Raw genomic sequence first — 27,682 nt, 5'->3', positions numbered from 1 at the left:
TCATCAGCCAAGAAACTGAATCTGAACCGTTTAAACAAGACAACCTCAAATATACAGCCAGAATAACTCCAGACGGGTTCGTAAGGAAGGTGAAGGTGCTGCACGGCCTGGCCAACCTCCTGACTTGAACCCCACTGAGAATTTATGGAGGATTTTTAAACTGTGAGTAATTAAACCACAATGCTGCAAACAGCCAATGACATCTTACCATAGACGTCTCACAGCTGTAGTTATTCGCAATACTATTATTACTACTACTACTACTAATAATAATAATAATAATAATACTTATAAAGGGCTTTTCAGGAACCTAAATAAGCGTACAGTTACAGCAGTGCACAGAACATCAAAAATAAACAAAACCAGAGAGGACACAGGGAAGACCTGATGAAGGAGTACACACTTAAAAAAGATGGTTCTTCAAGGGTTCTTCACTAAAGAAAATGTTTCTAAATAGAACCTTGAACACTGAAAGAACCATTTGCATGATTAAATGGTTCTTCAGATTAATGGAGAATGTGCTGTAGATGGTTAACCATTTTGAGAAGGGTTCTTTATAGCACCAAAAGGGTTCTTCCATTGTTACATAGCTTGACATCATAACAACAGCTAAACCGATTTTGGTACTATACAGAACCATACACAACACATTTTTCCATCAATTTGAAGAACCATTTCACCATGAAAAGAACCCCTTAATCATGCAAAGGGTTCTTTGAGTGTTCATGGTTCTATATAGCACCATTTTCTTTACTGAAGAATCCTTGGAGAACCAACTTTTTTAAGAGTGTAACAAAAACAAAGGTTTGTTTCCCCTCACTGTACAGTCTTACAAAAGATGGTTCCACGGGCCTTTCATAGAACCATGAGTTCTCTACAGAACCATTTCCTGTTTAAATGGTTCTTTGCAAGGTGAAATGGTTCTTCAGATTGATTTGAAAATGGTTCTCAAACACACACATCAACTAAACTGCTTATCCTTCTGGGTCACGGTGGGGTGCTGGAGCCTATCCCAGCTGTCATCGGGCAGAAGGCAGGATACACCCTGGACAGGTCGCCAGTCCATCACAGGGCAAAAAATGGTTCTACATAACATAAAAAAGGGTTCTGCTATTGTTACGATGTCAGGCTTGTATACAATAGCAGAACCCTTTTTGGGGCAATATAGAACCATTACACATTCTCCGTCAATCTGAAGAATGATTTCACCATGCAAACAACCATTTATGCAGGAAATGGTTCCATATAGAACTCATGGTTCTAAATAGAACCATTTCTTTTACTTTTATCTTGTCAAAAAGTGTACATAGTATAAAAAATATCGCTGCTGTCGGAGGAAAAACCTCATATCTCCGTTTTTTGTCGTTTTTCAGTTTTTGACATAATTTGAAAATATCTACTGTCCTTTACATTGTGTGTAAATTTCATGAAGAATGGACCAAAAGAAATGACCGAAAATGACTTGGAAAAAACGTCTGGTTCCATTGACTTACATTACAAGTAAAGTATGTTTTTTCCTTCTCCTGTAAAGTCACCATTTTGGAGATATGAGGTTTTGATCCGACAGCAGCGAAATGTTGGTTCGCTTGTTAGGTGAATGAGAGTATGGTGGTTCTCTCATTAGGTGACGGAAGGTGAGGTGGTTCTCTCATTAGGTGACGGAAGGTGAGGTGGTTCTTCCATTAGGTGAGTGGGGTGAGGTTAGGATAACCTTCTCACGGCCCAAATCAAATGTCCTCGCTGGTCAGCTTTGGGCAGCCCTGATTCAGAGCTCCATCATTAAAGTTAAGCTGGTCAAATTTCAAGTTGTTGTTTAATTTCTGAGTGTAAACAAGTGAACCCATCCTCTACAGAGAGCACACTTCTGCACAAGGACTGTTTATTTACTGAACTGAACAAAACAAAGACAGAACAAAAAAAATATGTAGCCTGTGCAAAAGTTATGGCACATTTTATATCGTATGTTTTTACTTTTTTCCCCAAACATGCTAAACTAGAAAATAGAAATTGTGCATTAAATTATGCAGAAAAACATCATATTTAAATATGTTCTCTGTGGAGGACGTGTATTTATTTGGATAGTCCACTACAGTCCCCTATAGATTCTCTACAGATGTTCAAATTGTCAACAAACTATCTGTTGAAACTAGGATTTGGGCCAGGGTGAGGGTTGGGTTTAGGTTTTGGGTTGAGGTTAAGCTGAGGGTTAGGATTAGAGCAGGTTTAGAGTTAAAGACAATGATGGTCAGTTCAGTAGATATTTAGCTGAATGTAACTTGAAAGTCTACAAAGCATCTGAAGTGGACGATCCAAATAAAGCGTTAGCCTTATTTTCACTCAGAAAACCATGGGGTGCTCAAACATTTGCATACGACTGTATGAGACTAAGCACGGCTGTGGTGCGTTAGTATCAGCCTGAGAGTGTGTGAGTGTGTGTGTGTGTGTGTGTGTGTGTGTGTGTGTGAGTGTGTGTGTGTGTGTGTGTGTGTGTGTGTGTACTATTGTCTGTTGTGTCTGCGTGTTTTGTCTGTGTGTCTATTGTGGTTCGTCTGTCACACCAGAGACGTGAGATCAAACGTGTGTGTGATGAGCTGATGGAGACCCTGATCAGTGCTCCCCCCCTGCCCCCCACCCGTTCATTAGGATCATGAATCGGTCTATTGTGACAGAGCAGCTGCTGGAGTGTGTGTGAGAAAGGCTCAGACACACACACACACACACACACACACACACACACACACACAGGAAGATTAGACTAGGGCTGCTCGATTATGGCAAAAATCATAATCACGATTATTTTGGTCAGTATTGTGATCACGAAACTGACACGATTACTCACTGACTTTGGAAACATCGTGCATTTACTGAACTTCTAAAAATCTTTTTTTACAGTTTATTTATATTATATTTTATATTTTAAGTATATTATATTATACTGTATTTTAAATATAAATATAAAAATTATAAATTTTATATATATTCTTATCTCCACTTTTTATTTTGCTTTCTCTTCCTTCTCTCCTCTCTTCTCCACCTTTTTTTTGCTGTACTCTTCTAATTTCCGTCTAACCTCCTCTTTCCTTCTCTTCTTTTCTCTTCTCCTCCTTTCCTCACCTTTTCAGTTTACGTTCTGTATGGACAGGCTCGGTTCTGCATGGACAGGTTTGGTTCTGCACGGACAGGTTCGGTTCTGTACGGACAGGTTCGGTTCTGCATGGACAGGCTCGGTTCTGTACGGACAGGTTCGGTTCTGCATGGACAGGTTCGGTTCTGTACGGACAGGTTCGGTTCTGCATGGACAGGCTCGGTTCTGCATGTAAAGATGTTTTGTTTATATATTGCAGCAAGGTCAGCAAAGAAGACGACGCAGGAAACATTTAAGCTTTAAAGGCGAATGCTCTCTTATTGAACAGGCACCAGAACCAGAGCCACCGCTCAGCAGGCGGGTCACTCCTAACCACACATGGTAGACACTTAACCAACAACCCAGCACAGAACAGCAGAACCAGAAAGGGTTCTGCTATTATTAAATTAAATGTCAAGCTTATCACAGCGGCAGAACCCCTTTTTGGTGCTATATAGAACCATACACCTCACATTCTCCATCAATCTGAACCAGTTCACCATGCAAAGAACCCTTTAATCATGCAAATGGTTCTTTGAGTGTTTATGGTTCTATACAGAACCACTGTCTTTACTAAAGAACCCTTGAAGAACCATCTTTTTGAGAGTGTGCGAAGGTGCCCATTCTTCCTGCTACTGCTGATGATCATATGAGAACGCTTCCTTCTGGGAAGGCTTTACAGCAGATGTTGGAACATTGCTGTGAGGATTTGATTGAGCATTACTGAGGTCAGGTACTGATGTTAGATGGTCGGTTCTAGATCACTCTAACCCACTCCAAAGGTACTGGATGGAGCTCCATCACTCCAGAGAACACAGGTCCACTGCTCCACAGCCCAGTGCTGGAGGGGTTTATACCCCTCTAGTCCACGCTGGGCACTGGGCATGGTGACCTTAGGGTCATGTGCAGCTGCTCCAGAGCTCCACTGTATTGGTCAGTGCTCCACTGATTTCCTGCCTCTTCCTCTCTTCCAGCTTTCTTTCTTTTCCTCTTTTCTCCTCTGTTCTCCGCTTCTCCTCCTTTCTTTCTATCTTTTCTTTTGCCTTCTTGTCTCTCTTCTGGTCTCCTCCTTCTTTCTTTTTTCCACCTCTTCCTTTCACTTGTCCCTTCTCCTTTCTCCTCTCTCTTTTTTGTTCCTCTATTTTTCTCTTCTCCTCGTTTCTTCTTTTCTTTTCTTTGCTCCTCCCTTCCTCACCTTTTTCTTATCTGTTCTCCTCTGCATCCATCTTTTCTTTTGCTTTCCTGTCTCTTTTCTAGTCTCCTCTTTCCTCTTTTTTCCTCTCCTCTTCCTTTCACTTTTCTTCTCCTTTTCTCCCTCTTCTCCTTTCTTTTCTCATTTTTGTCTTTCCTCTTATCTTCCTTTCACCTTTCTTCTCTTCTTCTACTTTTCTCCTCTTTTTTCTTCCTCTATTTTTTTCTTTCTTCTTCCCCTTTTTTCTTCCTCTATTTATCTAGTCTCGTCTTTTAGTCTCTCCTTTTATTAATTTCTTATCTCTTCTATTCTTTTTTCTCTTTTCTTTTCTTGTCTCATTTTTTCTTTCTCTACTCTTCAGTTCTTCTAGCCTCCTCCTTCTTTCTCTTCTCCTCTCTTCTCCACCTTTTCTGCTGTACTCTTTTTTTCTTCTTTTCCTTTCATTTTATTCTTTCCTTTCGCTTTCTCAGGTCTCTTCTAGCCTCCTCTTCCTTTCTCTTCTTTCCGTTTTCTCTCCTCGTTATGCCGTTCCTCTTCTCCCTCCTTCCTCTGTGTATGTTTAGACGGTATTCAGGCAGTTTAATGACAAAACTGTTATTTAGTGACAGTAAATTTTAGTTTAAGGTCATTTTGGTGCAGCTGGACATGAACTTCACTCTGGATTTTCACTGTGATTTAATTCATCATTTAATTTAATGTTATCAGGTATTTTAGATCAGTACTGTGTTATTATAATGCAGTGAAAGGAGAAACAGCCACAGCAGAACGGGCTCCACGTATTTTCACCAGAAGTGGCCAAAGCAGCCCGAACGCGCCGCATACGGACGCAGGACAGCAGAAACACAGGAAATAAAATATGCAGTGAAGAATGCAGGCGTGATCCGCGGCGGCTAATTTCATGCTTGGATTTGCTGCGCGGCTGTGGGAGGTGAGCGTGTTTGGACGGCGATAGTCGTATCTGCTGCCTCACACAGCCGCCGGAGCAGCAGCCTCTCCAGAGCCTAATTACACCTGAGCTAATTCAATCTGACAGCACAGCCGCATGGAAATCGCCGCTCTCCTCCTTCTCTCCTCTCCTCCTTTTTCCTCTCCTCCTTCTCTCCTCCTTTCTCTCCTCCTCTACCACTTTCTCTCCTTCTTCTCTCCTCCTTTCTCTGCTCCTCTCCGCCTTTCTCTCCTCCTTTTTCCTCTCCTTCTCTCCTCCTTTCTCCTCTCCTCCTTTCTCTCCTCCTCTACTTTCTCTCCTTCTCTCCTCCTTTCTCCTCCCCTTCTCTCCTCCTTTCTCTCCTCCTCCTCTCCTTTCTCTTTTCTCCTCTACTCCTTTCTTCTCTCCTTTCTCCTGTCTTCTTCTGTCCTCCTTTCTCTCCTCCTTTCTCCTCTCTTCATTTCTCCTCTCCTCTTTTCTCTCCTCCTTTGTCTCTTCCTTTTTCCTCTCTTCTCCTCTTTCTTTTTTCTCCTACTTTCTCATCAATTCCTTTCTCCTCTCCTCATTTCTCTCATCCTTTCTTATGTCCTCCAGTCTCCACTCTTCATTTCTCCTCTCATCCTCTTCTCTTTTCTCCTCCTTTTTCCCTCTTCCTATCTACTCTCTTTACTCCTCTATTTTCTTAACTTGTCTCTTCTCTTCCTTTCTCCTCTCCTCAGTTCTCAATTTTTTGACTTTTTCCTTCTTTTTTTCTCTTTCATCTCCTCTTTTGTCATTTTTGCTTGTGCCCCTCATCTCTTTTCCTTCTCTCTCTCTCTCTCTCTCTCTCTCTCTCTCTCTCTGACATACACATACATTAAGACAGGCGCCCAACCGTTTTGTCTTTTTTTGTGGTGGTTTGAGGACTATTTACAAATAAACAGAATAATCTGTAATAAAGGTAAACAGTGGACACAGAAATACTCAAAGATCTGTTACTGTATATAGTCGTTGGGTTTTTGACTGGAAATTAAATAAATAATGGGGGTCTCTGACTTTTGCACAGTACTGTTTGTGTGTGTGGTGTGTGTGTGTGTGTGTGTGTGTCTGCTGTGGATACCCTGCATACCTCCCTCCACACATCAGCGCCACATCAAACGCACAGCTGGGCTCTCTGGCTCTGGATGAGGGCATCTCACCCTGAACCGGCTCTGAGCCCAGCGCATACTTAACTGGGCTCTGTCCCAGACAGAGAGAGAGAGAGAGAGGGAGGGAGAGAGAGAGGGAGAGAGAGAGAGAGAGAGAGAGAGAGAGAGAGAGAGAGAGAGGGAGAGAGAGAGAGTACCTGAGGGGGTTCTTCTCTTTTTCACAGCTTTCGGCTGATCTTAGCGAAGCCCCCACTGATGCCTGCGCTGAGATTTTGCCTCAAACTGTTCCAGCCTCACTAAATGACTTTTAACCCTCAGAAACACAGTCGGTCACCGCAGCGATCACGAAACCTCCCTGCAGTTTTACAGGAAGCATTTCTGAGTCCTAGTTCACTGAGACGAGGGGAGAGATTGTGTGGAAAGTGCAGATTCTGAACTTCCAATCTAGTCCACACTAGTGTCTGTAAGCCGAAGGTCGAAACACACACCTTTTTGACCAAAACTGTGAGACAACACTGAATTCTGTCATACCGGTGATGCTGAGGGATGCAGTGCTGTACTAGAGAATATTGCACAACACAACAAATAGCATGTTATTAAACAGAGCCGGTCCTAAAATCTGATTGGCTGAGCCACGTTTGAAGCCAATGTAAAATACGATATACGCTCACATATGACTGCCTCACAGCGACTGAACTCCGTATCATTGCGCCACGGCACGAAAAACCCTTCTGCTGTTAACGAATAATCTTTGACTCTCATGCTGCTCACACGGAGCACCGAGTGTACTGATGAACTAAGAACCCGGTTCTGTTTAAACTGAGGGGCTGACAACTTATGTTCTTAACTAGAACTGGGCTGGTCAGCTAGCTAACAGGCTAAAAGAGTAAACAGCCTAAACAGCTCCATCATTAATATCCCAGGCTTGATTTAATGTATTACGGTGTGATTAACTGTAAAACTGCATTATACAATTCTAAAGAAAGTCACTTGAATGGCTTATATGTTTCAAATGTCCATGTTTCAGTCAGAATTCACATCAACTCCAGGCCTAAAACGTTAAAATGTTCACGAAATGACCGCAGCATACAGTGATGGGCGACCGAACGTTCTTCTCTGCGATACCACACGCTAAAGGAACCACGTTTCTTTGGGAATACTTGTTTATGTTGATTATTATTAATATAACTTTACTTAAAATTGACCAAAAATTTAGTATTTTAGTCATAATTTATGTTGGCCGCTGTTTTATAAAAGCAATAAGTCATTTGAGGCCATGTGTTACTGCGATTTAATCATGGGGACGGGAGTTTTAGGCACTCTGCTTCGCGTCATGCCTAAGAAATCACATAATGCATGGCCTCTCATGGCTTATTGCTTTATTAAGCTCTAGTTTTAGGCCAGAATGTCCCTTCAAATGTTCACATGCTGTATACTGAATTCCTCACATGCAGCCTTCAAAGAGTCATACTGCCAAAGCCACGCCCCAAAAGACACAGTCACAAGAGCTGATTTAGCCATTTACGGTAATTCATTGAAACAAGACGTTCTAAAAAATTAAGGGATTCAGTTTCGGATCCTTTTCAGCTCCAAAATTTGGGGAAAACTTTGAAAATCTACACCACGAATTGTCCTGACATGCGTCAAACGCTACTTTTTCTCTTTTTTCCCCAGCTGGTATAAACCTCAGTGTTTCCCCCATCAGCCATCTCCATAATCCCCGCCTGTGCGCTCGCACATGCTCGCTCCGTTTCCCACCAGCAGCCTTTGTTTCTCTGTATCTTTAAATGAGATTAGGAGGAATGATTACACAGCGCCGGGACATGAATAGGGTTCAAATCCCGGCGTACAATAAGGCTTTCTCTGCCCGCGTTCGCCTAAAGAACCGTCAGCAAAGTGTCGGGACAATGGCTCATTTGCTGCTTCTTCATAAGAGACGGCGGCTGAATGGGGTTCAGGTGTTAAAGGAATAGTTTAGTGACAAAAAACAAACAAACAAATAAATAAATAACAAGCGTGCAAAAGTACAGACACAATTCACGCTTCAGGGTGGCTGCAACTGCCATTTTCAGCCACCCTCTTGGTTCTTTAAGGGTTCTTTAGTTAAGAAAAGGTTCTATAAAGAACCATGAACACTCAGAACAGGATTAAAATGCTTTCCCTTAGAAAAGAGTTATTCAAATTGATGGAGAATGTGCTGTAGATGGTTCTATATTGAACCTTTTTGAAAAGGATTCTATATAGAACCAAAAAGGGTTCTTTTATTGTTAGAAGCTTGACATCGAAACAGCAGAAGAACCCTTCTGAGTGCCACACAGAATCCTTTTACTTAATGGAAGGGCTCTTCAGAATGTGTTGTAGATGGTTCTATATAGGGTTTTTTTGTTGTTAGAAGCTTGACATAACAATAGAAGGACACTTTTGGGTGCTATTTAGAACCCTTTTGCTTCATGAAAGGGTTCTTCAGAATGTGTTGTAGATGATTCTACATAGAACCTTTTTGAAAAGGGTTCAATATGGCACCCAAAAGGGTTCTTCTACCATTACAAGTTGAACATTGTAACAATAGAAGAAACCTTTAGGGTGCTCTATAGAACCCCTTTGAAAAAGGTTCTATATAGAACCCTCTATAGCACATTCGAAGAACGCTTTATTCACGCAAACGGTTCTTTGAGAGTTCATCCCAGCTAGCAAAATTTGTCTGGCCCACTTGCGGGCCACATCCTTGGTTTGTTCTGGCCCAGTATACGGCTGGGTCCTTGGCCCAGATCGGCCCACACACTGCAAAGTGAGTAGAACTAAAGGAAATTACCCAAATCTGGCCCAACTGCACTGTTGGTCCACAACATTCACACCAGAATTGTCCCACAAATGTGGACACGAGGCAAAAACGGTATGGAGCTGTCCAGGATCTGGCCCTATTCTGGCCTGCATGCCTAACATCTACCCGGTAGTGAACCAACACTCACACAGGACAGCCAGAATCGGCCCAAAACTGTCTGCTACCTTGGGATCGTTCTTTATAGAACCCTTTTCATTACTAAAGAACCCTTACAGAACCATCTTAGCGTATGCTAATATAGCAAAACATTTTAAGTACACAGTCCGCCAGCGTTACTTCAAATGTAGCTGATCAGCCAAGACGTGTTCGGTGTCTGAAGTCCGGCTTCTTTAGTTTTATACTGGAGCTAAGAGGCTAATGTAGCTAACAAGTACTAGAAGCTAATACAGCACCAATTAGCATGGTGCTAACTGCATAACCCTGCTAGAAAAACCAGCATAGACCAGTACGCCTGGTCACCAGCAAAACCAGCATATGCTGTGTTCTGAATGCTGTTATGCTGGTCAACCAGTGTACCCATACTGGGTGACCCACTAAAACACCATCAGACCAGCAAAAACAAGTACAGACCAGCTTAGACCAGCATGGACTTTATGGATTTTATGCTGATCTGTGCTGGAAATCATCACAAACTCCCCTCAAACTGTGTGTAGTTGTTCAGTATCTCTAAGGCTCCGTTTACACAGCAGGTAAAAGTGGCCCAAATCTGATTTTCTCACCAAATCCGACAAAAAATTTTTGTTTGGCTGTTCAAATTATCTTTTAAATGTGATCTGTATGTGACATCAGTCTGACCAGATCAGCTCCTAAACTGACCCACATGCGCAAACGAACAATGCTTCACATGTCGTGCTCGTCTGGAGGTAAACAGCCATGATGGCCAGCGAGAGCCTGTCGCTCCTGGAGCTTTCAGTCTCGTCTTCTCCTGCATCACAGGAGCGATTATGAAGTTCCAGAGGTTGACAGCTGGACTTATCATCCACAGTGTGTTCGGGTTCACCGTAAAAAGGGCTCGTTGTTCAGCCACTTCTTTGGTTCGTGTCCTCGAATTCTTTAAACTGTTCTCTGACGCTGCAGCCTCGGGCTCCTCCGGCCGCGTGTGGCCGTTTCGTTCAAAACCTCTTCGAACACTGAGCGGTTTGATGAGTCTCTTCTAATTTATTGGTACAGAAACATCAGCCTAAATGTTTATGAGTCTCAGCGGCGCAAAATTATGACGAATGTTGAGTTGGACTGACGTAAAAGTCACATGAATTCCGATCTGGCTGTTCAGACTGAGTCGCATTGCCGCAGATCAGATACTTATCGGATTTCAGCACCACATATGAAAGCGTCTCAAATCAGAATTGAAAATGTCACACATAGACACACATCTGTGTCACACATGGAGAAAAAGATCAGATTTGGGCCACTTTACCTGCTGTGTAAACGTAGCCTAATAGACTCGATTACGTGGTTTCTGACACTGTATGACTCACTGTGATCTATAAACATGCACATTAGCACAGCTAACAACAGCAGCATCTAGATTCATTTTGTAGCAAGTCCAGTTTCTAAATCTGCTCTTATAAGTGATTCTTTTGGGCCTTTGAAATTACGACTCTTTGAAAGCTGCATGTGAGAAATTCAGTTCGCTTCTTTAGTTTTTCACTGGAGCTAAGAGGCTAATGTAGCCAAGAAGAGATGGAAACTTATGCAGCACCTAGCATGGTGCTACTTAACTAAAGGGATGAAAAAATCAGACCTTTTCTAATGAAACTATACTGAATTTCTCACATACAGCTTTCAAACAGTGATTTTAAAGCCACACCCCGAAAGACGCATTGAGCTATTCACTGTAATTCCTTCAAACAAGACAAAATGAATCCAGATGCTGTTTTTAGCTTTATGCTAATGTACTTCAATTCATGTTTATAGGTAACAGTGAGTCATACAGAGTCAGAAACCACAGAATCGAGTCTATTAGAGACACTGAACTCCTCCACACTGATTGTGGTGAATGTGATAGTTGGTCATGCAGTTAGCACCATGCTAATTGGTGCTGTATTAGCTTTCATTACTTGCTAGCTGCATTAGCCTCGTAGCTCCAGAGCTAAAGCTAAAGAAGCAAATGTGTCTTGGCTGGGAAAAGTTGGGTAAATTTGACTTTCTAACTGAATTATTCCTTTTGTGTTAACAGCATGGACTCTAACACAAAGCATTACTTTAGCATTGAATCGGGCGGCATGGCAAAAACCCAGATAGCGAGCATATATCGGTCCGGGGTCTTGATAAGGTCGGCACCCCTGGACCACCCAGATTACAGTCCTGCACACAAGCTCCAACTAGTTTTTGATCACCTCAAACAGGTTTTAAATGCACATAGATCATTTTCTAAAATAAAAGACAAATATTACAAACAACTGAGAGAAAAAATTAATGACTTGGCCTGATATAAAAAGATTTTATAGAAAATGTTGTTGCTGAAACTGTAATAGATCAAAATTATTTACTAAACTAATTCACAAAATATAACTAAAGAAGGAAGGAGGGAAGAAATTGGTCTGTGAGTGGAAAATAAGCAATGATAAGTGGAATTTTGTCTATTACTCTGCTTAACCACCGGTGGGCCGCCCAGAAAACGCTGAGCAAAACGCCAGTGGACCACCAGCTCTGCCATCAGCGGGCCGACAGTGGCCCACCATCCTCTTGCTATCAGGGAATATGATATTGCAACGCTTCAGGAAATTTTTACGACACACGAAGTGTCACAATATTTATTTTTTCAGACATTTGATCAGTTGGAACTGAGAGGAAAGAGAAGAAAGAACCTGGAGGGCCACATTTTAAAAAACACTATACAGAACACAATGATTTATATTCAATATTTGGCACTAAATTCAGTTAAACAGGACTAATTTCGCTCTGTTTATAACGGCACATGCAGTTGGTCAGTGTTCTACAAGTACTGACGAATATCCACAATATGTTCGGAAAAGGCATTTTTATCACAATAACGATACTTTAGCACTTTGATTATTAGAGAAAGTCTGCAAAGGCGGCCTGCATTTGGATAACTAACAGCAACCTCTAACCTCCAAGGCTATCTGGTCACTGTAGTTGTTGTTTCGTAGTGATGAAAGGACGGTCAGATAATCAATCTAGTCAATCAGGCTATCTATCAATCAATCACTGTCATATGGCTATTCATTACTAACAAAAGATCTAATTTACCCAACTGCATGGATCATAATTAGATTTAGTTCAGTTATAGAGAGTCTATAAACAACAACAACAACAACAACAACAACAACCAGTATACAGTAACTCATAATCACATCACCTTATTTTATATAGCTAATTTAGTCCATCACCTGAGCCATGTTCGGTTCTGTAATGGAATGGAAGCTGTACCGGCGATTAGCATGGTGCTGTCTGCACGCCTACATCGTCCCATGCTTGCCTCAAACTGTGTTGAGGTGTTCAGTAATCTCTAATGTGTTACATTTATAAGTATGTAATAAAAATCTATTCCATATCGTCGCTGCCCAAAGAAAAACAAGTATCTCCAAAACAGCAACTTTACAGGAGGCGGCAAAAACGGTCTTTACTTTTAATGTAAGTTAATGTGAAGATATTTTATTCCAAGTAATTTTAGAGCATTGCTATTGGTCCATTCATCATGAAATGACGATCAATTGATGCAGAAAAAATAAAAATTGACAAAAATGGAGGTACGTGTTTTTCTTTGGACAGCGACGATATATATTACATGTTTGTAAGTATGTATATGTAATGTCTCACACACACACACACACACACGCACACACAGACATATATATATATATATATATATATATATATATACACACACAAAAAGGTATTTTCAAATTAAGACAAAAACTGAAAACTGACAAAAATGGAGATAAAAGATTTTCTTCCAACAACAGCGATATATATATATATATATATACATACATACACACACACACACACACACACACACATACAATAAGATACAACGACAAAACACACCAAGACAAAAGACAATTTTGTTCAGTGTTTACCTTAAGATTTGTTCTAAAAGCTACAGTAATAATGAGTAAATAAACACATTTGGAGAGAATGATAATGACATATTTTATATTAATGTTTATCTGTGTAACAGTCCTGATTTTGTGGTTTCTGGTACTGTATTAAGTATTATTATATTATATTACATTACATTACATTATATTACACTATATTATATTATTACTGTTATTTATAATCATGGACTAAACTGTGTTAGCATAGCTAAAAACAACAGCAGGCAAATTTGGAAATGTGTCTTGGCTGATTGACAACATTTGGAGAAAGGAATGAAAACTGGGGAAATTTGATTTTTTGCCGACCTGCTCCTTTAAGGATGCTGTTCTTAGACACAGACTGTTCGAGATGCTGCTTTGCATTAAGGCGTGAAGGGAAACATTCACTCTGTACTGCCAAAGAAAACCAGTTAAACTGAACAGACTACCCACAAATGAATTCACGCCACAGACAGAGGCCACAAATAATAATTAAAGTGCAGTACAGCGTGGGTAACCAGTCCGCGCACTCGCTGACATAATTAAACACTTAAGCTTTCCTTTGGCAGTGGTATCAACAGCTCTGCAGACTCAACCCCAACAGCACTTCTTATTAAACTTTAGTTTTTTTTTAAGTGCAGTTTCGCCAAAGATGTTTTGCTGAAACTTCCGCTATCACCTATTTCTGCCCAGATTTGTGCCATTAGCGATTTTCCACTCTCTGTTTAGACGTCTGCGGAAGCATCAGTCATATTTTTTTTTGCTGCGGAGCGGCTGGAGCACAAATTAAAGCGAAATGCTCGCTCTGTAATCCCAGCATGCGGAGAACATCTATTGTCACACCAACAGCTTCTGTGATAAAGGCAAACTCTGCGCTCTTCTAGCTCTTCGAGTAATCACTTTCATTACCGTCTTTTCTGTTTTCAGGGGTTTTTCCTTCTGAACTGCACTTATTTCTTATTTTATGCTGACTGTATCGCTAGTTCAGTACCAGTGGGCTCAAAATTGAGATTTTGATGAGAATTTTTAAGCACCGTTTGAAAAATCTTGCAAGATATCTGTATTAGGGCCTGACCGATATGAAGACCTGTGGCTGTTACCAATTTTAGGTGGCTAAATATATATATGTGAATACAGGGTGATTTAAAAAGATTCATCTGATTTCAAAATGATTTATTTCACTTGTAAATCATTACAGATCAATGCAGTGAACTGTAAATGGTTTAAATGAGCATAAAGTTTATTATTTAATGTTACAAGTGCTCAATATGAACCTCCTCCAGCTGTACAGACATCAACGCCATAGTCAAATTCATCCCATACTCGATTGAGCATGTCGGGTGTCGCTGCACTCACGGCTCTTTCAGTGCAGGTTCGGAGATCACATAAACAGAATCCTTAACATACTCCCGCGAAAAAGTCACACGGCATGAGATCTGGTGATGCTGGTGACATTTCTTGGAATGGTTGGTACCAAAGACGAACGCTCTGAGCTGTTTGAGGTTCACTGCCATACTGACAGTCAGAAACTCTATGACCCCCTCTTTCAATTGGATTGTGATTGGTTCCTAGGCGCCTCACGGTTGTAAAAATATGTCACTTTGAAATCGGATTAATCTTTTTGAATCAGCCTGTATTTCATATTTTAATTGTATATTTCAGTAGTTTTAGTTAAACAGTGCTTTACTGAGTGCTCAATTATCCCATTAGTTAAATTCAAATAAACAGCAGAAACTCACAGCCTTAAATAATATTAATATTGCAGCACTGGGGGCGGAGCCACCCAGAATTCTTTGCATTTTTACACTCTGTTAACTACAAGCCGTGGAGCAGCTGGCACTGAAGCGAGAACTACGGTAATATTTTCTTAATTCCAGCAGTGTGTGGCGCTCAGGTGTACGGGACGAACGTACGAGACAAATGACTCGAGAAATTCGACAAAGCTAAAGTTGGCTTCGTCGAATTTCCTGTTCCACCTTAAATGTTGCAGCAGTTATACTGAGATGCCTATACGGCTGCCAAAATGTAACCACTGCTCAATTTAAGGTGGAACGGAAAAGTCAAACAAAAAGCTGCAGAATAATTGGTCTCACTTTATCTGGATAGTCCACTATAGTCCCCTATAGACCTTCTACAGACGTTCAAACTGTTAACAAACTATCTGTTGAAACTGAAATTGATTCTAAACAGTGGTGGGGTTGGGGACCATGTCCAAATGTTCCGTCACCTGAAGATGGCTCCCTTCAGTCTGCGAGGAGATGGTGACCCCTGAGCAGAAAGCGTTTTTGACTATGGAGTTGATGTTGTCCGTACAGCTGGAGGAGGTTCATACTGAGACCTTGTACAATTACATAATAAACTTTATGCTCATTTAAACCATTTACAGTTCACTGCATTGATCTGTAATGATTTACAAGCGAAATGAATCATTTTGAAATCGGATGAATCTTTTTGAATCACCCTGTATATTAAACCAACACAGTCATTGCTAAAAGTAAATAAACAGATGGACAAAACTGTGTTGACGTAATATCTCTAAAATAAGTCAATGGAAAGAGATTTTTTCTAAGCAATTTTGGTGCTTTTTTATTGCTCTATTCATCATGAAATTTTCACACAACGTAAAGAACGGCTGCTGAGCTCAAATGATGTAGAAACCTGAAAAATCACAAATTAATGGAGATCCGTTTTTCTTTTGACAGCGACGATATTTTATTAATGTGTAAATGATGAACGCATTTGAATCCAGTACATTCAAAATTCAACGTTTTTTCCAACGTATCATGATATCATTACTGAAACCGATGAGAATTAACTGATTTTCCAGAGAATTCCTGCTCAGCATTTGGGAATATCCAAACTTCCACAGTAAGGCAAACACATGATGAACACTTCAAAGTCTCTGAGGGAAGATGTTATTTCCCCCCGCTCCCAGTCTGAGCACTACCGCACACACAGAGAAAATTTGCTCATCCGCTGCCAGAGGCTTTGAGGCATTTATCTATCTACAGAGGAAAGTAAATTCCATAATCCTCCACCTTCAATGGGCCCTATCGTACATTTAAGATACATAATCTCTTTAGGTAGGCACCAAATCAATTCCTCATCCATGAAGCATTTCACCGGGTGAGGATATTCAAAGTTCCTGTGCTTTGTAAAATAAAATATAATAAAAAATCCAGCTAGAAGTTCTTGGATTAGTCAAATGTAAATGAGGAACTACACTTACCAAGCACTTTATTAGGAACACTACACTGATACTGGTAGGGCCTCCCTTTGCTCTCAGAACAGCCTCAATTCTTTGTGGCATGGATTCTACAAAATGTTGGAAACATTTCTTTTTAGATTCTGGTCCATGTTGATATGACTGCATCATGCAATTCCTGCAGGTTTTTCAGGTTCACTAACATTCTGTGAATCTCCTGTTCTACCACATCCCAAAGGTGTTCTACTGGATTCAGATCTGGTGGCTGTGAAGACCACTGAAGAACACTGAACTCATTGTCAGGTTCATGAAACCAGTTTGAGCTTTTGCTTTGCTAGCAATAAGATGCATTATCACGCTGGAAGTAGCCAAGAAGGTAGATTGTGGCCATGACTCAAACAGGCTGTGGCATTCAATGCGATGATTGATTGGTACTAACAAGCCCAAAGCATGTCAAAAAAACATTCCCCACCCCATTACACCACCTCCACCAGCCTGGACTGCTGACAGAAGTCAGGTTGGGTCTGTGGATTCACGCTGTTGGCACCTAATTCCGACCTCACCATCTGTGAGCCTCAGCAGAAATCGAGATTAATCAGATCAGACTACGTATTTCCAGCCTTTAGCTGTCCAGCTTTGGTGAGCCTGTGTTCACTGCAGCCTCAGCTTTCTGTCTGACAGAAGTGGAACCCGACATGGTCTTCTGCTGTTGTAGCCCATCCACCTCAAAGTTCAACGTGTTGTGCACTCTGAGATGCTTTTCTGCTCATCACAGTTGTACAGAGTGGTTATCTGACTTACCGTAGCCTTTCTGTCAGCTCGAACCAGTCTAGCCATTCTCCACTGACCTCTCTCATCAACAAAGCGTTTCTGTCTGCAGAACTGAAGCTCACTAGATGTTTTTTTCTTTATTGCTTCATTGTAAGTAACTCTAGAGACTGTTGTGTGTGAAAATCCCAGGAGATCAGAAGTTACAGAAATACTTAAACCAGCCCGTCTGGCACCAACAATCATCTGGTCAAAATCACTGAGATCACATTTTTTCCTCATTCTGATGGTTGATGTGAACATTACCTGAAGCTGCCGCCCGTATCTGCATTTTTTGATGCGCTGCAATGCTGCCACATGATTGGCTAATTAGATAATTGCATGAACGAGTAGATGTACAGGTGTTCCTAATAGAGTGATTGGTATAAGATGATGTTATGGTTAAAATATGCAGCCGTGAATTTTTCTCAGAGGTCAAAAAATGAACCTTATCAAGATGTAGCATCATACATGTCTAATATGTTATATAGAATGTAAATATAATGTTCCATATGTATCGTTTGTGTGTGTGTGTGTATGCATGTGCGTGTGTGTATACATCTGTATATATACAACTTATTCTGTATATGTAAGTACCTATATGTAATAGTACCCTATAGTCAATACGTATTTAAGTTTGAACACCGTGATCAAATTATATGTTCTGTAAAAACAAGTCAGCACATGTTCTACAGAAAACAAAGTTTTACAGCACAATTTCTATTTATCTATTCATATCTATCTATAAGTTGAACATACTAAAAAAAAATTTGCAACCCCAATATGCTAAATTATGTCCTCTCTCTCTCTCTCTCACTCTCTCTCTCTCTCTCTGTCTCTCACATACATATATATGTATGTATATGTATATATACAGCATATGGACAATCAAATATATATATATATATATATATATATATATATACACACAATGTATATAATATATATATACACACACACACATTTGTACATATTTATATATACACACATACACACAATTATATACATATTATATATATTATGTATATAATTATACCTATAAAACGTATACCTCCATTTTTGTTGTTTTTCTTTATTTGCCATATATATATATATATATAGAGAGAGAGAGAGAGAGAGAGACAGAATCAAAAACAGACATTTGTTCTTCCAGTTTTAAAAAAATGTAACAAGGAGCTTTTGTAAAAAAAATCTAATTAATAAATAATAATTTTGCTGTTTTTTTTTTTGTAAGTTTTCGTGTTTTTTCTTGTGTTTTATTGCACAGTCTGGACAATGCTGTTCACAAAATGTGCAAAAACAAACACGTCTCATCGTAGTCAGATCAAACCTTGTATCTCCAAAATGGCAGCTTTACAGTAGAAGGAAAAACCCTCTTAACTTGGAATGGAACTTAATGTAAAAAGATTTTATTCCAAGTAATTCTGGATGGCTTTTACTGATCTATTCATCATAAAATTTTGACACAATTGATTTTACCAAATAATGTCAAAAATTTAAAACAACAAAAATGGAGATACAAGGTTTTGTTCCAACAGCGAGAATATGTATATAAGCCAGTGCGACTGGTGAAGATCCTGATGATCTGATGATCCATGCTTTGTTTAGCACTTTCAAAGACATCCGTCACTGAAAAACTGAAGGACAAACTCTATAAACACTCTGTGAGGCAGCCTGAATGATCGCATTACCGCTGTTTCTCTTCAAAAGCTCCAACCACATCTCTGCCATCTGCCACTGATCATTGATCTACATCTCCATTGAGCCCTATGGGTTCAATAAAGGTGAGAGGGATAAAAGGTCTGCTGTTGGTCAGGCTTGCTGGACATCACTGATAGTGCATCTACCAAAGCAGGGCCATTGATGATTAAGGGTGGTCAAATAAACATCTTCCTTATCTTCCTCAGTGTTTTTCAATGGTTTTATTTACCATTGTTGGTGTTACATGGTGGGCTTGGTCCCATTTGTAGGTATATTATTCCAGAGCGTGACAAACGGGTTCAAACACTGCGTCTTTCCATTAAACACCGCATTTACTGCATGTAGCGTTCCAGTTCTGTTCTTCAGGCTGAAGGTTCTCCTACAATGAAAGGCTCCTTGCCTGAAGTCGAACCTGACTGGTCTTTAGCTGAGTATACATTTGTACGATGCAGTGCCTAAAGCTAATAACGAGACTAAACCAAAATTCTCTACTAAAGACTTGAGACTCGACTCAGACTTGCACCACAGAAACTCGAGATTCGACTCAGACTAGAACCTCTAGACTTAAGACTTGATGCGCACTCGCACCCCAGAGACTTGAGTCTCAACAAGCTCCCCACAGACTTGAGACTTGCATTCCAGAGACTCAAGATTTGACTCAGACCTGAACCTCAGAGACTTGAGACCTGACTCGGTTCCAAATCTTTGAGACTCAAGGACCAACTCAGACTTGCGGCTTAAAGTAACTCCCAAGACTGGACTCGGACTTGCATCACGGAGACTCAAGACTCGACTCAGACTCGCATCCCAGAGGCTCAAGGCTCGACTCGGACTCGCATCCTAGAGACCCGAGACATGACTTGGGCTCGCTCCCCAGAGACGTGAGACTTGACTTTGACTTGCTTTGCTGAAGCCCCAGACATGACTCAGACTCGCATCCTAGAGACTTGAGGCTCGACTTGGACTTGCTCCCTAGAGATACGGGACTTGACTCTGACTTGCATCCCGGAAACTCAAGATTCGATTCAGACTTGCACCCCAGAGATTTGAGACTCGACTCGGACTTGTTCCCCAGAGACTCGAGATTTAATTCTGAACTGCACTGCGGAAACCCCAGACCTGACTCGAACTCACTCCCCGGGGACTCAAGACTCGACTCGGACTCGTTCTTCAGAGACTCAAGACTCGGCTCTGACTCATTCCCCAGATACTTGACTCGGACTTGCATCCCAGAGACTCAAGGCTTGACTCGGAATTGCACCCCTGAAACTCAAGACTCGACTGAGACTCACGCACCAGAGTCTCAAGACTCAATTCACACTTGCACGTCAGAGACTTGACCCTGCAACTCATCCCAGAGATGAGACTTGACTTGAACACGCATCGCAGAGACTCGACACTTGCACCTGCACCATAGAGACTCGACCCCCTCGTACCCCTAAGACTCAACTCGCACTCACACCACAGAGACTGGACTCAGACTTGCAACTTAGATATTTGAGACTCGACTCGGACTTAATATATAATATCCATAAAAAAGGGTCTTTAGTTCAATATACTTTTGTACAATGCAATGCCTCTAATTCTCTACTAAAGACTCGAGACTCAACTCGGACTCGCATCTCAGAAACCTGAGACATGACTCTGACTTGCATCCCAGAGACTCAAGGCTTGAGTCAGACTCGCATCCTAGAGACCCGAGATTCAACGCTGACTCACATCTGAGACCTGACTTGATTCCGAGTTAAATCTCAGAGACCTGAGACTTGAATTTGCCTCTCATCCTAGAGACAATTTAAGACTCAGACTCCCACCTGCACCGTAGAGACTCAAGACACTCATACCACAGAGACGAGACTCACACTCACAGAGACTCGAGACACTCGTACCCCAGAGACGAGACTCAGCTCACTCACAGAGCCTCGAGACTTGACTTAAACTTGCACCAGACACTCCAGACTGGACTCAGACTCACAATTTAGAGAGGTGAGACTTGACTTGGACTTAAAATCTCAACAAAAAAGCACTGACCAATACAATGTGACACTTTGGAGCAGCCACACATGATTCTAAGGTCACCATGCCCAGTGCCCAGCATGGGCTAGAGGGGTATAAAGCCCCCCAGCACTGGGCTGTGGAGCAGTGGATCTGTGTTCTCTGGAGTGATGGAGCTCCATCCAATACCTTAGGGATGAGTTGGAGTGATCCAGATCCGACCATCCAACATCAGTACCTGACCTCACTAATGCTCCACCAAATCCTCACAGCAATGTTCCAAAGCCTTCCCAGAAGAGTAGAGGCTGTTACTCCCAATGAACACCCTTGATTTCAGAGGAAATGCTGGAGATGCCGGGATCTACAGACGTTTGGAGGTACAGTGTACGTATTATGAAAATGCCCTCAAGTATCGTGATGTTACAGTCTTGGTCTTATGAAGCAGAAAGTGAGACGGCAGCAGTGTTTTCGGATCTTTCCGAGTGTTTTTGTGAAGGAGAGGGAAACAGTTGGCTCCCTCCATCCCTGCATCTCTCCATCCCTCCATCCGTCCTGCTTTGTAGCCCAGCGAGCCCACAGCACTTCACAGCTCATTAGTGCTGAACAGATGCTGGGGAAAAAGTTGGCACGCAATAACCCCTCTTCATATTGCGCTGATCTGAGAGAGATAGCGCACGACTGAGGGACGCCTCGCGCTGACAGTTGGCAGATGAAGTTAATCAAAACGGATTAAAAAAAGAATAAAGGAGAGCCAACAAATCTGACATCCCTGATAGGGGTATAATAATGAAATAAATTATCATATTCTGACAGTGGCACGTTAGCGTAAGCGCGTGACAACCGCAAATGACACGAGTGACAGCGCACCAAATAAACAAGCAGCGATTCGCAAAGGAAGATTGTTTAGACAGTTCGCTGCTGCTGTGGGGTTAAATCAAGTTTACAGTCTTCCTCCCCAAACTAGCTTTACCTCCGGAAGGTAACACTACACTCTTCAAAGTAATGGTGCCAAGAAAGGGTTATTCGGAACCTTTCAGTGGACGGTTTCTCAAAGAACCAAACGAGAAGAACCTTCTATAGTAAATAAAGATGCTCCTAGAAGACGTGATCCATTTTAGCGCCTTTATTTTTAACTCTTAGAAACCTGCAAAGACAAAATCAAGCTTTTTATTTTTGTATGAATTATTTCTGACCCGCAGTTCACTGAAACGTGTAGAAATTCTTATTTATTATGATTTGAATTTCATGGAGAGTATTGTTGTGTGTACAGAAAGACAAAACATCCACTACATTTTTGTATTTTTTGTCATTTTTAATACCAAAACAACTAAAACAAATCAAAAGTGCTGGCTCGAGCCTGTCCATACAGAACATATATAATTGCATAATGAGAAATTGATTATGTAAACCCATAACTGCGTTCTAAAGGTTAGAGAACCTCCACATAAAGGTTCTGTACCAAATAAAGGTTTTCATAGAAGCCATGAACCATTTAAGGGCGTTTATTTTTAACTTTTACCACCTGCGATAACAAAATCAAGCTTTTTATTTTATATGATTTCTGAGCCGCAGTTCATTGAAACGTAAAAATTGTGATTTATTATGATTTGAATTTGACAGAAAGTATTGTTATATGTATAAAAAGACAAAACATCCTTTACATTTTTGTATTTTTTGACATTTTTGATACCAAAAAAGCTCTAACAAATCAGAAGTGTTGGCTCAAACCTGTCCATACAGTACGTATATAACTCCATAACCAAAAATTGATTATGTAAACCCATAATTGCCTTCTAAGGGTTAGAGAACCTCCACATAAAGATTCTATACCAAATAAAGGTTTTACTAGAAGCTACAAACCTTTTAGGAGCCTTTATTCTTAACTCTTCACCACCTGCAATAACAAAATCAAGCTTTTCATTTTATGTGAATTATTTCTGACCTGCAGATCATTGAAACGTGTAGAAATTGTGATTTATTATAATTTGAATTTCATGGAAAGTATTGTTGTCTCCACAGAAAGACAAAACATCCTTTACATTTTTGTATTTTTTGTCATTTTTGATACCAAAACAACTAAAACAAGTCAGAAGTGCTGACTCAAACCCATCCATACAGAACGTATATAACTGCATAACCAAAAAATTGATTATGTAATCACATAATTACCTTCTAAGGGTTAGAGAACCTCCACATAAAGTAAAGGATCTATACCAGTTAAAGGTTTTTCCTAGAACTATACGCCCAAGACTGAGGAGCGCTAAGGCCCCTTTATTTTTATGAGGGTACGTCATACATCAAATGGCAATGCTTCCCTCGGGTTATGAGTATTAAGAGCTAAAGTCGCTCTGGATCGGACACAGTAACAGCATGTTCATTCAAACAGGCTGATAATCCATTTGGCCCAGGAGCCTGTGGTCACTGCCAAACCGAAACCTTGTATGTCTGAAATGGCAGCTTTACAGGAGAAGAGAAAACATGTTCTTAGATTTTTTTGTTACAAGACTTCATCACAAGGAAAACTGGATGACTTTTTAAAGAACGTATTCTTATGCAGAATTTTCTCTAGACTCTCAAAACCCCTCAAACCACATCCGCAGGACCACTGTGGACAGAATGTGTGGTTTTAGCCTGAAAAACTAACCTGAATGAAATTAAATTTGGAATGAAATGAACCTCAAACAATAAGTTAGAACAGCAATAGTCTGTCTCACAGTCTCTTAACAAATAAAGCTTTAAAAAGTTCTTAAACTTTTTGAACAAATTCATGTCCAGCAGCTTGATTTCACAAGATGAGGGAAAATTTGCATAGCTATATTTTATAAGTATGCCTAGTATATGCAACCATTGGCCTTTTTTTTTTTAATTCTGCCTTTTTATTACCAATATTCACAATCAAATTAGGATTTCCTATTGCTTTGTTAAAAAACAGCAGCCCATTGTGAGCAAAAAATGAATTAATTGGTAAAATAAGTGATAAAAACTCACTTTTTTGGCTGTAATAGTTTGGTCAATGTATAAAATTTCTATACATTTGTGCTCAGAATACATAAAAACCTCAGATATGGACATTAATGGGTTAAGACAGCCTGTTTGGACCCTATTAAAATCGTTTTTACAGTAAAGATGCGAAAACAGTTGCTGCAGCTGCTCCTCCCCTTTACAGCTTCACTCTGCGGAGACTGTATTTTTTAACTCGGCGGCATAAATTTGGCAAAAGCGCCTCTCGCTCGCCACCAATCTGCGCAAATTTACTGTCTCTGTGGTGGGAGGGGGGGTGGTGTAGGGGGCTCGATAAGAGCGAACAACAGCTGGTCCGGCTCACTGGGGTGATGTAGAACTGATAGCGACGATACAGGCGCACACAGACGGAGCCGAGGCTCCTTCCTATCAGCCCCTCAGATCAAACTCTTATTACAATAAAAACCCACTTGGAACTTTGTGGGGGGTGGTGGGGGGGACAGAAAAGATGACCCCGAACGACCCTCCTTATCGCTCCGTTAAAAAGAGGGAGAGAGAAAAAGAGAGAGCGAGGTAAAGAAAGAAAGGGGGAGAGAGAGAGAGAGAGAGAGAGATTTCAATAGGAGCGAAAAAAGAAAAACAGAGGCTGTAGAGAAATACATAATTTATCACCATATTATCGGAATATCCAGGAGGCCTAATAAAGGGAGCACGCAGACGACGGACTATTTTTTTGTCTTATCATGCGGGGCTGGGGCTGGGGGGGGATTATCAGCCCGCCGCAGATTGCAGGGCCTGAATTCTAATGGTAATAATCGCACGTCTGATGGTATATCTTCCCGGCGCTTATCAGCTCCATTATCTGCCCTTATCGGCCCAGTCATCGGGGCAAATTAATGGAGCTCTTTCAGCACTCGCTCTTTATCTCCGCCGCAGAGGACACCCCAGAGAATGGGAATAGGCAAAATATGAAAATAGAGGGTGAATCGCGAATCGCCCGGTTTAGATAAGGGGCAATATGTTTGAGGGAGAAGAAAAAAGGGGGGAAAAAGAGGAGAGGGGAGAAAAAAAGACAAAAAAAAACGACTCGCCCTGCGCTGACCTTTTCGTCCTCTGTAATAACCATCTAACTCTGAACGCCGTCCATGCCAGCCGGGGTTATTTTATGCTCTGTTGTACTATTCATATCTTTAAATCCACTTTTAACCACTTTAAAACAAAGAAATGACCATATAAACAGACCTATATATTTAGAAATAAACACCATTACTTTTGCATGAGAATGCACTTCGATCATAGCAAGATATACCAGCAAATTGCGAACGTTAACAGGATTTACACCATTACTGCGCTTTAACTTGATCCCTGTTGGCATATATGGCACATGCATAAGCGCCTGCACTGTCAAAACAAGCTGCAATTCTCACACCGTAGCTTTTACAGTGGATATTTTTTAAGTGATAGCTTATTTTGCATGAACAGACAATTAATTAGGCGTTTATTATTTTATGCATGTGTTTTCATTACTTGTATTAAATAAATGTGCAATTTTCAAGCAAAGCTGTTACTATAATTATTAATACTCTTTAAAAATGTGTCAGTATTTTTTAAACACCTCCCCTTTGCTTTAGCATTCATGCATTTTTGAGTGCACATGCACACAGTTAGCATTTAAGGGACTTTTATATTTTAACCTGCATCTCTATTTTCCCCCCCTATAAGGTTTGTTCTAAATGCACTCGGCGCTTTTTAGAAAAATCACTGCGTGCAAAGCAGAAAAAAAGGGCTCGTGCAACAACACAGCCCTGATTTAAGCGCGCGCGTGAACCGAATGGGGGGAAAATCGCATGCAACAAAAACTTCTAACCATTTGCACTTAACGTAGGTGCAATAAATAAAATACCTCACGTCTAAACGTTTGCAATCGCATTGCATATGTAAAAACCTCATGCATAAACATTTGCACTGCAAAGGTAAACAGTGCAAATAAGCCACTGCATCAAAATCTCATGAAGCCCTGCACGTGCTCACGTAAAACCAACGTGCACCAAATAAGTCTGAGCATTGCACTAAACACCTCTGAGTGCAAATGGCCAATAAATGCAGATATAGTTGCAAAGACCATGCAAATAGCTCCAGCTCAGACTTGGTTCTAAAAGGGTTCTGTAGTAAAGAGAACCACATGCAACCATTTGCATGCTCAAATACCTCTTTGCATGGTGAAAAAGTCCCTCATACTGATGCTGTGCATGGTTCCACAGCACCAGAAGAGGTTCCTGTTCTGTTACTATGTCAAGAACCCTTTTTTCACCATGCGAAGAACCACATATAGAACTCACTGATATAAACAGAACCACTGCTTTTACTAAAGAACCATCTTTTTTTAAGTGTGCATGTACAAAAACACCCTGTAGCCCCTCAACTGTCGAGTTCAAAAAGCCACGTGCGAGGAAAATATGCATCTGTACTTCATAACAACTCCAGCTATGAATGACTGCATTTTGTAAACAGTGCACGCGCATGAAAAATCTCCATGCATCTGGACTGGGGTCATTTTGTAAACGGTTGCACAGTCCAGAATAATAAAAAAAAATCAGTTGTAAACAGTGCAGGCACTGTGCACGCGCACTGAGCATCTCGACAGACAATTTCAGACGTAAATAGTTGCAATAAAAGCCACGTGCAAGAAAAAAAACGACTACATAGTTCATAAAATTGTTGAAAATGGCAAATATGGATGAACATCTGCACTATGAATGATTGCAATGTGTAAATAGTTCGTTTTATAATCCATGTGCAAGAAAAAAAAGTATTCGCCAGGTTCATGTTCGAATTTTTCCGTTCCACCTTAAATGGTGCAGCAGTTACGTTGTGGCGCCCGAGGCGCCACAACGTAACTGCTGCACCATTTAAGGTGGAACGGAAAAATTCGAACATGAACCTGGAGAATAAGAAGCTGACTTTTTAAAAATGTGATATAGTTGTTCATGTGAAACCAGCGTGCCAATAACATCTGCACGCGCGTGCACGCGCACTGACCACCTTACCCAACTCTAAATGTAATTATAAATAAAACAATAAAAGAGACTTTTATTAAAATCACAACTCACGTTTGAACTGCCGGGGTTTGCTCTGTTTTCTGCGGGACATCTCTGCTGCAGCTGTTTCCTCTTCTTTCTGAATCCAGCTGTGGAGTCGCGCTGAAGCTTTTCATCCAAAAACAGAAAAAAAGCTAAAAAAAATAAAAATTAAAATAAAAAAGTCAGCGTCTTTTAAGCGCGCGTGAGGCAGCTAAGACCCCCAAACGCCAGCTGATTTCTGCCTCCTGTGTTTGTTTTCAGCCCACCCCCCTCTTTAGGGTCTCCCCTGTAGTCCGCGCGGTGGCTCAGCTGCGCGTGGACTGACTGGCTGTCTGACTGACAGCGCGCTCTTCGCTGCTGCTTTTTGTTGTGGCGCGAGGGAAGTGGGAGCCTCGCGGGGCGCCGTAGGCTGGCAGGCCCTCCGGGCTGAGGGCTGGACACGTGCTCGGAGTGAGAGCACGGAGCAGGACTGGGAGCGGCAGGGGAGAAGTTTGAGAGCTGTTAAAGGGGAATTCCACCAATTTTCCAAAATTTCTGGCGGTGTTTGAGATGTGAACAGAGAGATTCAGAGTGGTTTGGTGTGAAATGGTTCAGATGTCTTTACAGTGGTGGTGATGGGAACCAGGGGTCGCCATGACTACAACACAAATATAGACATTTTATTTACTATCCAGAAC

The 27,682-nt window shown here is 41.0% G+C and overlaps 1 protein-coding gene across 1 annotated transcript in view; it reads right to left on the bottom strand.

Moving 5' to 3' along the window:
• Positions 1–27,292, bottom strand: part of zfpm2b (zinc finger protein, FOG family member 2b) — a 102,899-nt gene extending 75,607 nt beyond the window's left edge. Inside the window, exon 1 of the mRNA XM_036565921.1 lies at positions 27,036–27,292. Coding sequence (XP_036421814.1) covers positions 27,036–27,075 — 40 coding nt within the window. The 5' untranslated portion in view covers positions 27,076–27,292. The remainder of the gene's footprint in view (positions 1–27,035) is intronic.
• Positions 27,293–27,682: the final 390 nt, after the last annotated feature.

This window comes from Colossoma macropomum, unplaced genomic scaffold (assembly GCF_904425465.1).
Source record: "Colossoma macropomum unplaced genomic scaffold, Colossoma_macropomum, whole genome shotgun sequence".
Taxonomy (NCBI): domain Eukaryota; kingdom Metazoa; phylum Chordata; class Actinopteri; order Characiformes; family Serrasalmidae; genus Colossoma; species Colossoma macropomum.
Note: the sequence above shows the minus strand (reverse complement) of the source record. Positions and strands in the feature narration are given on the sequence as shown.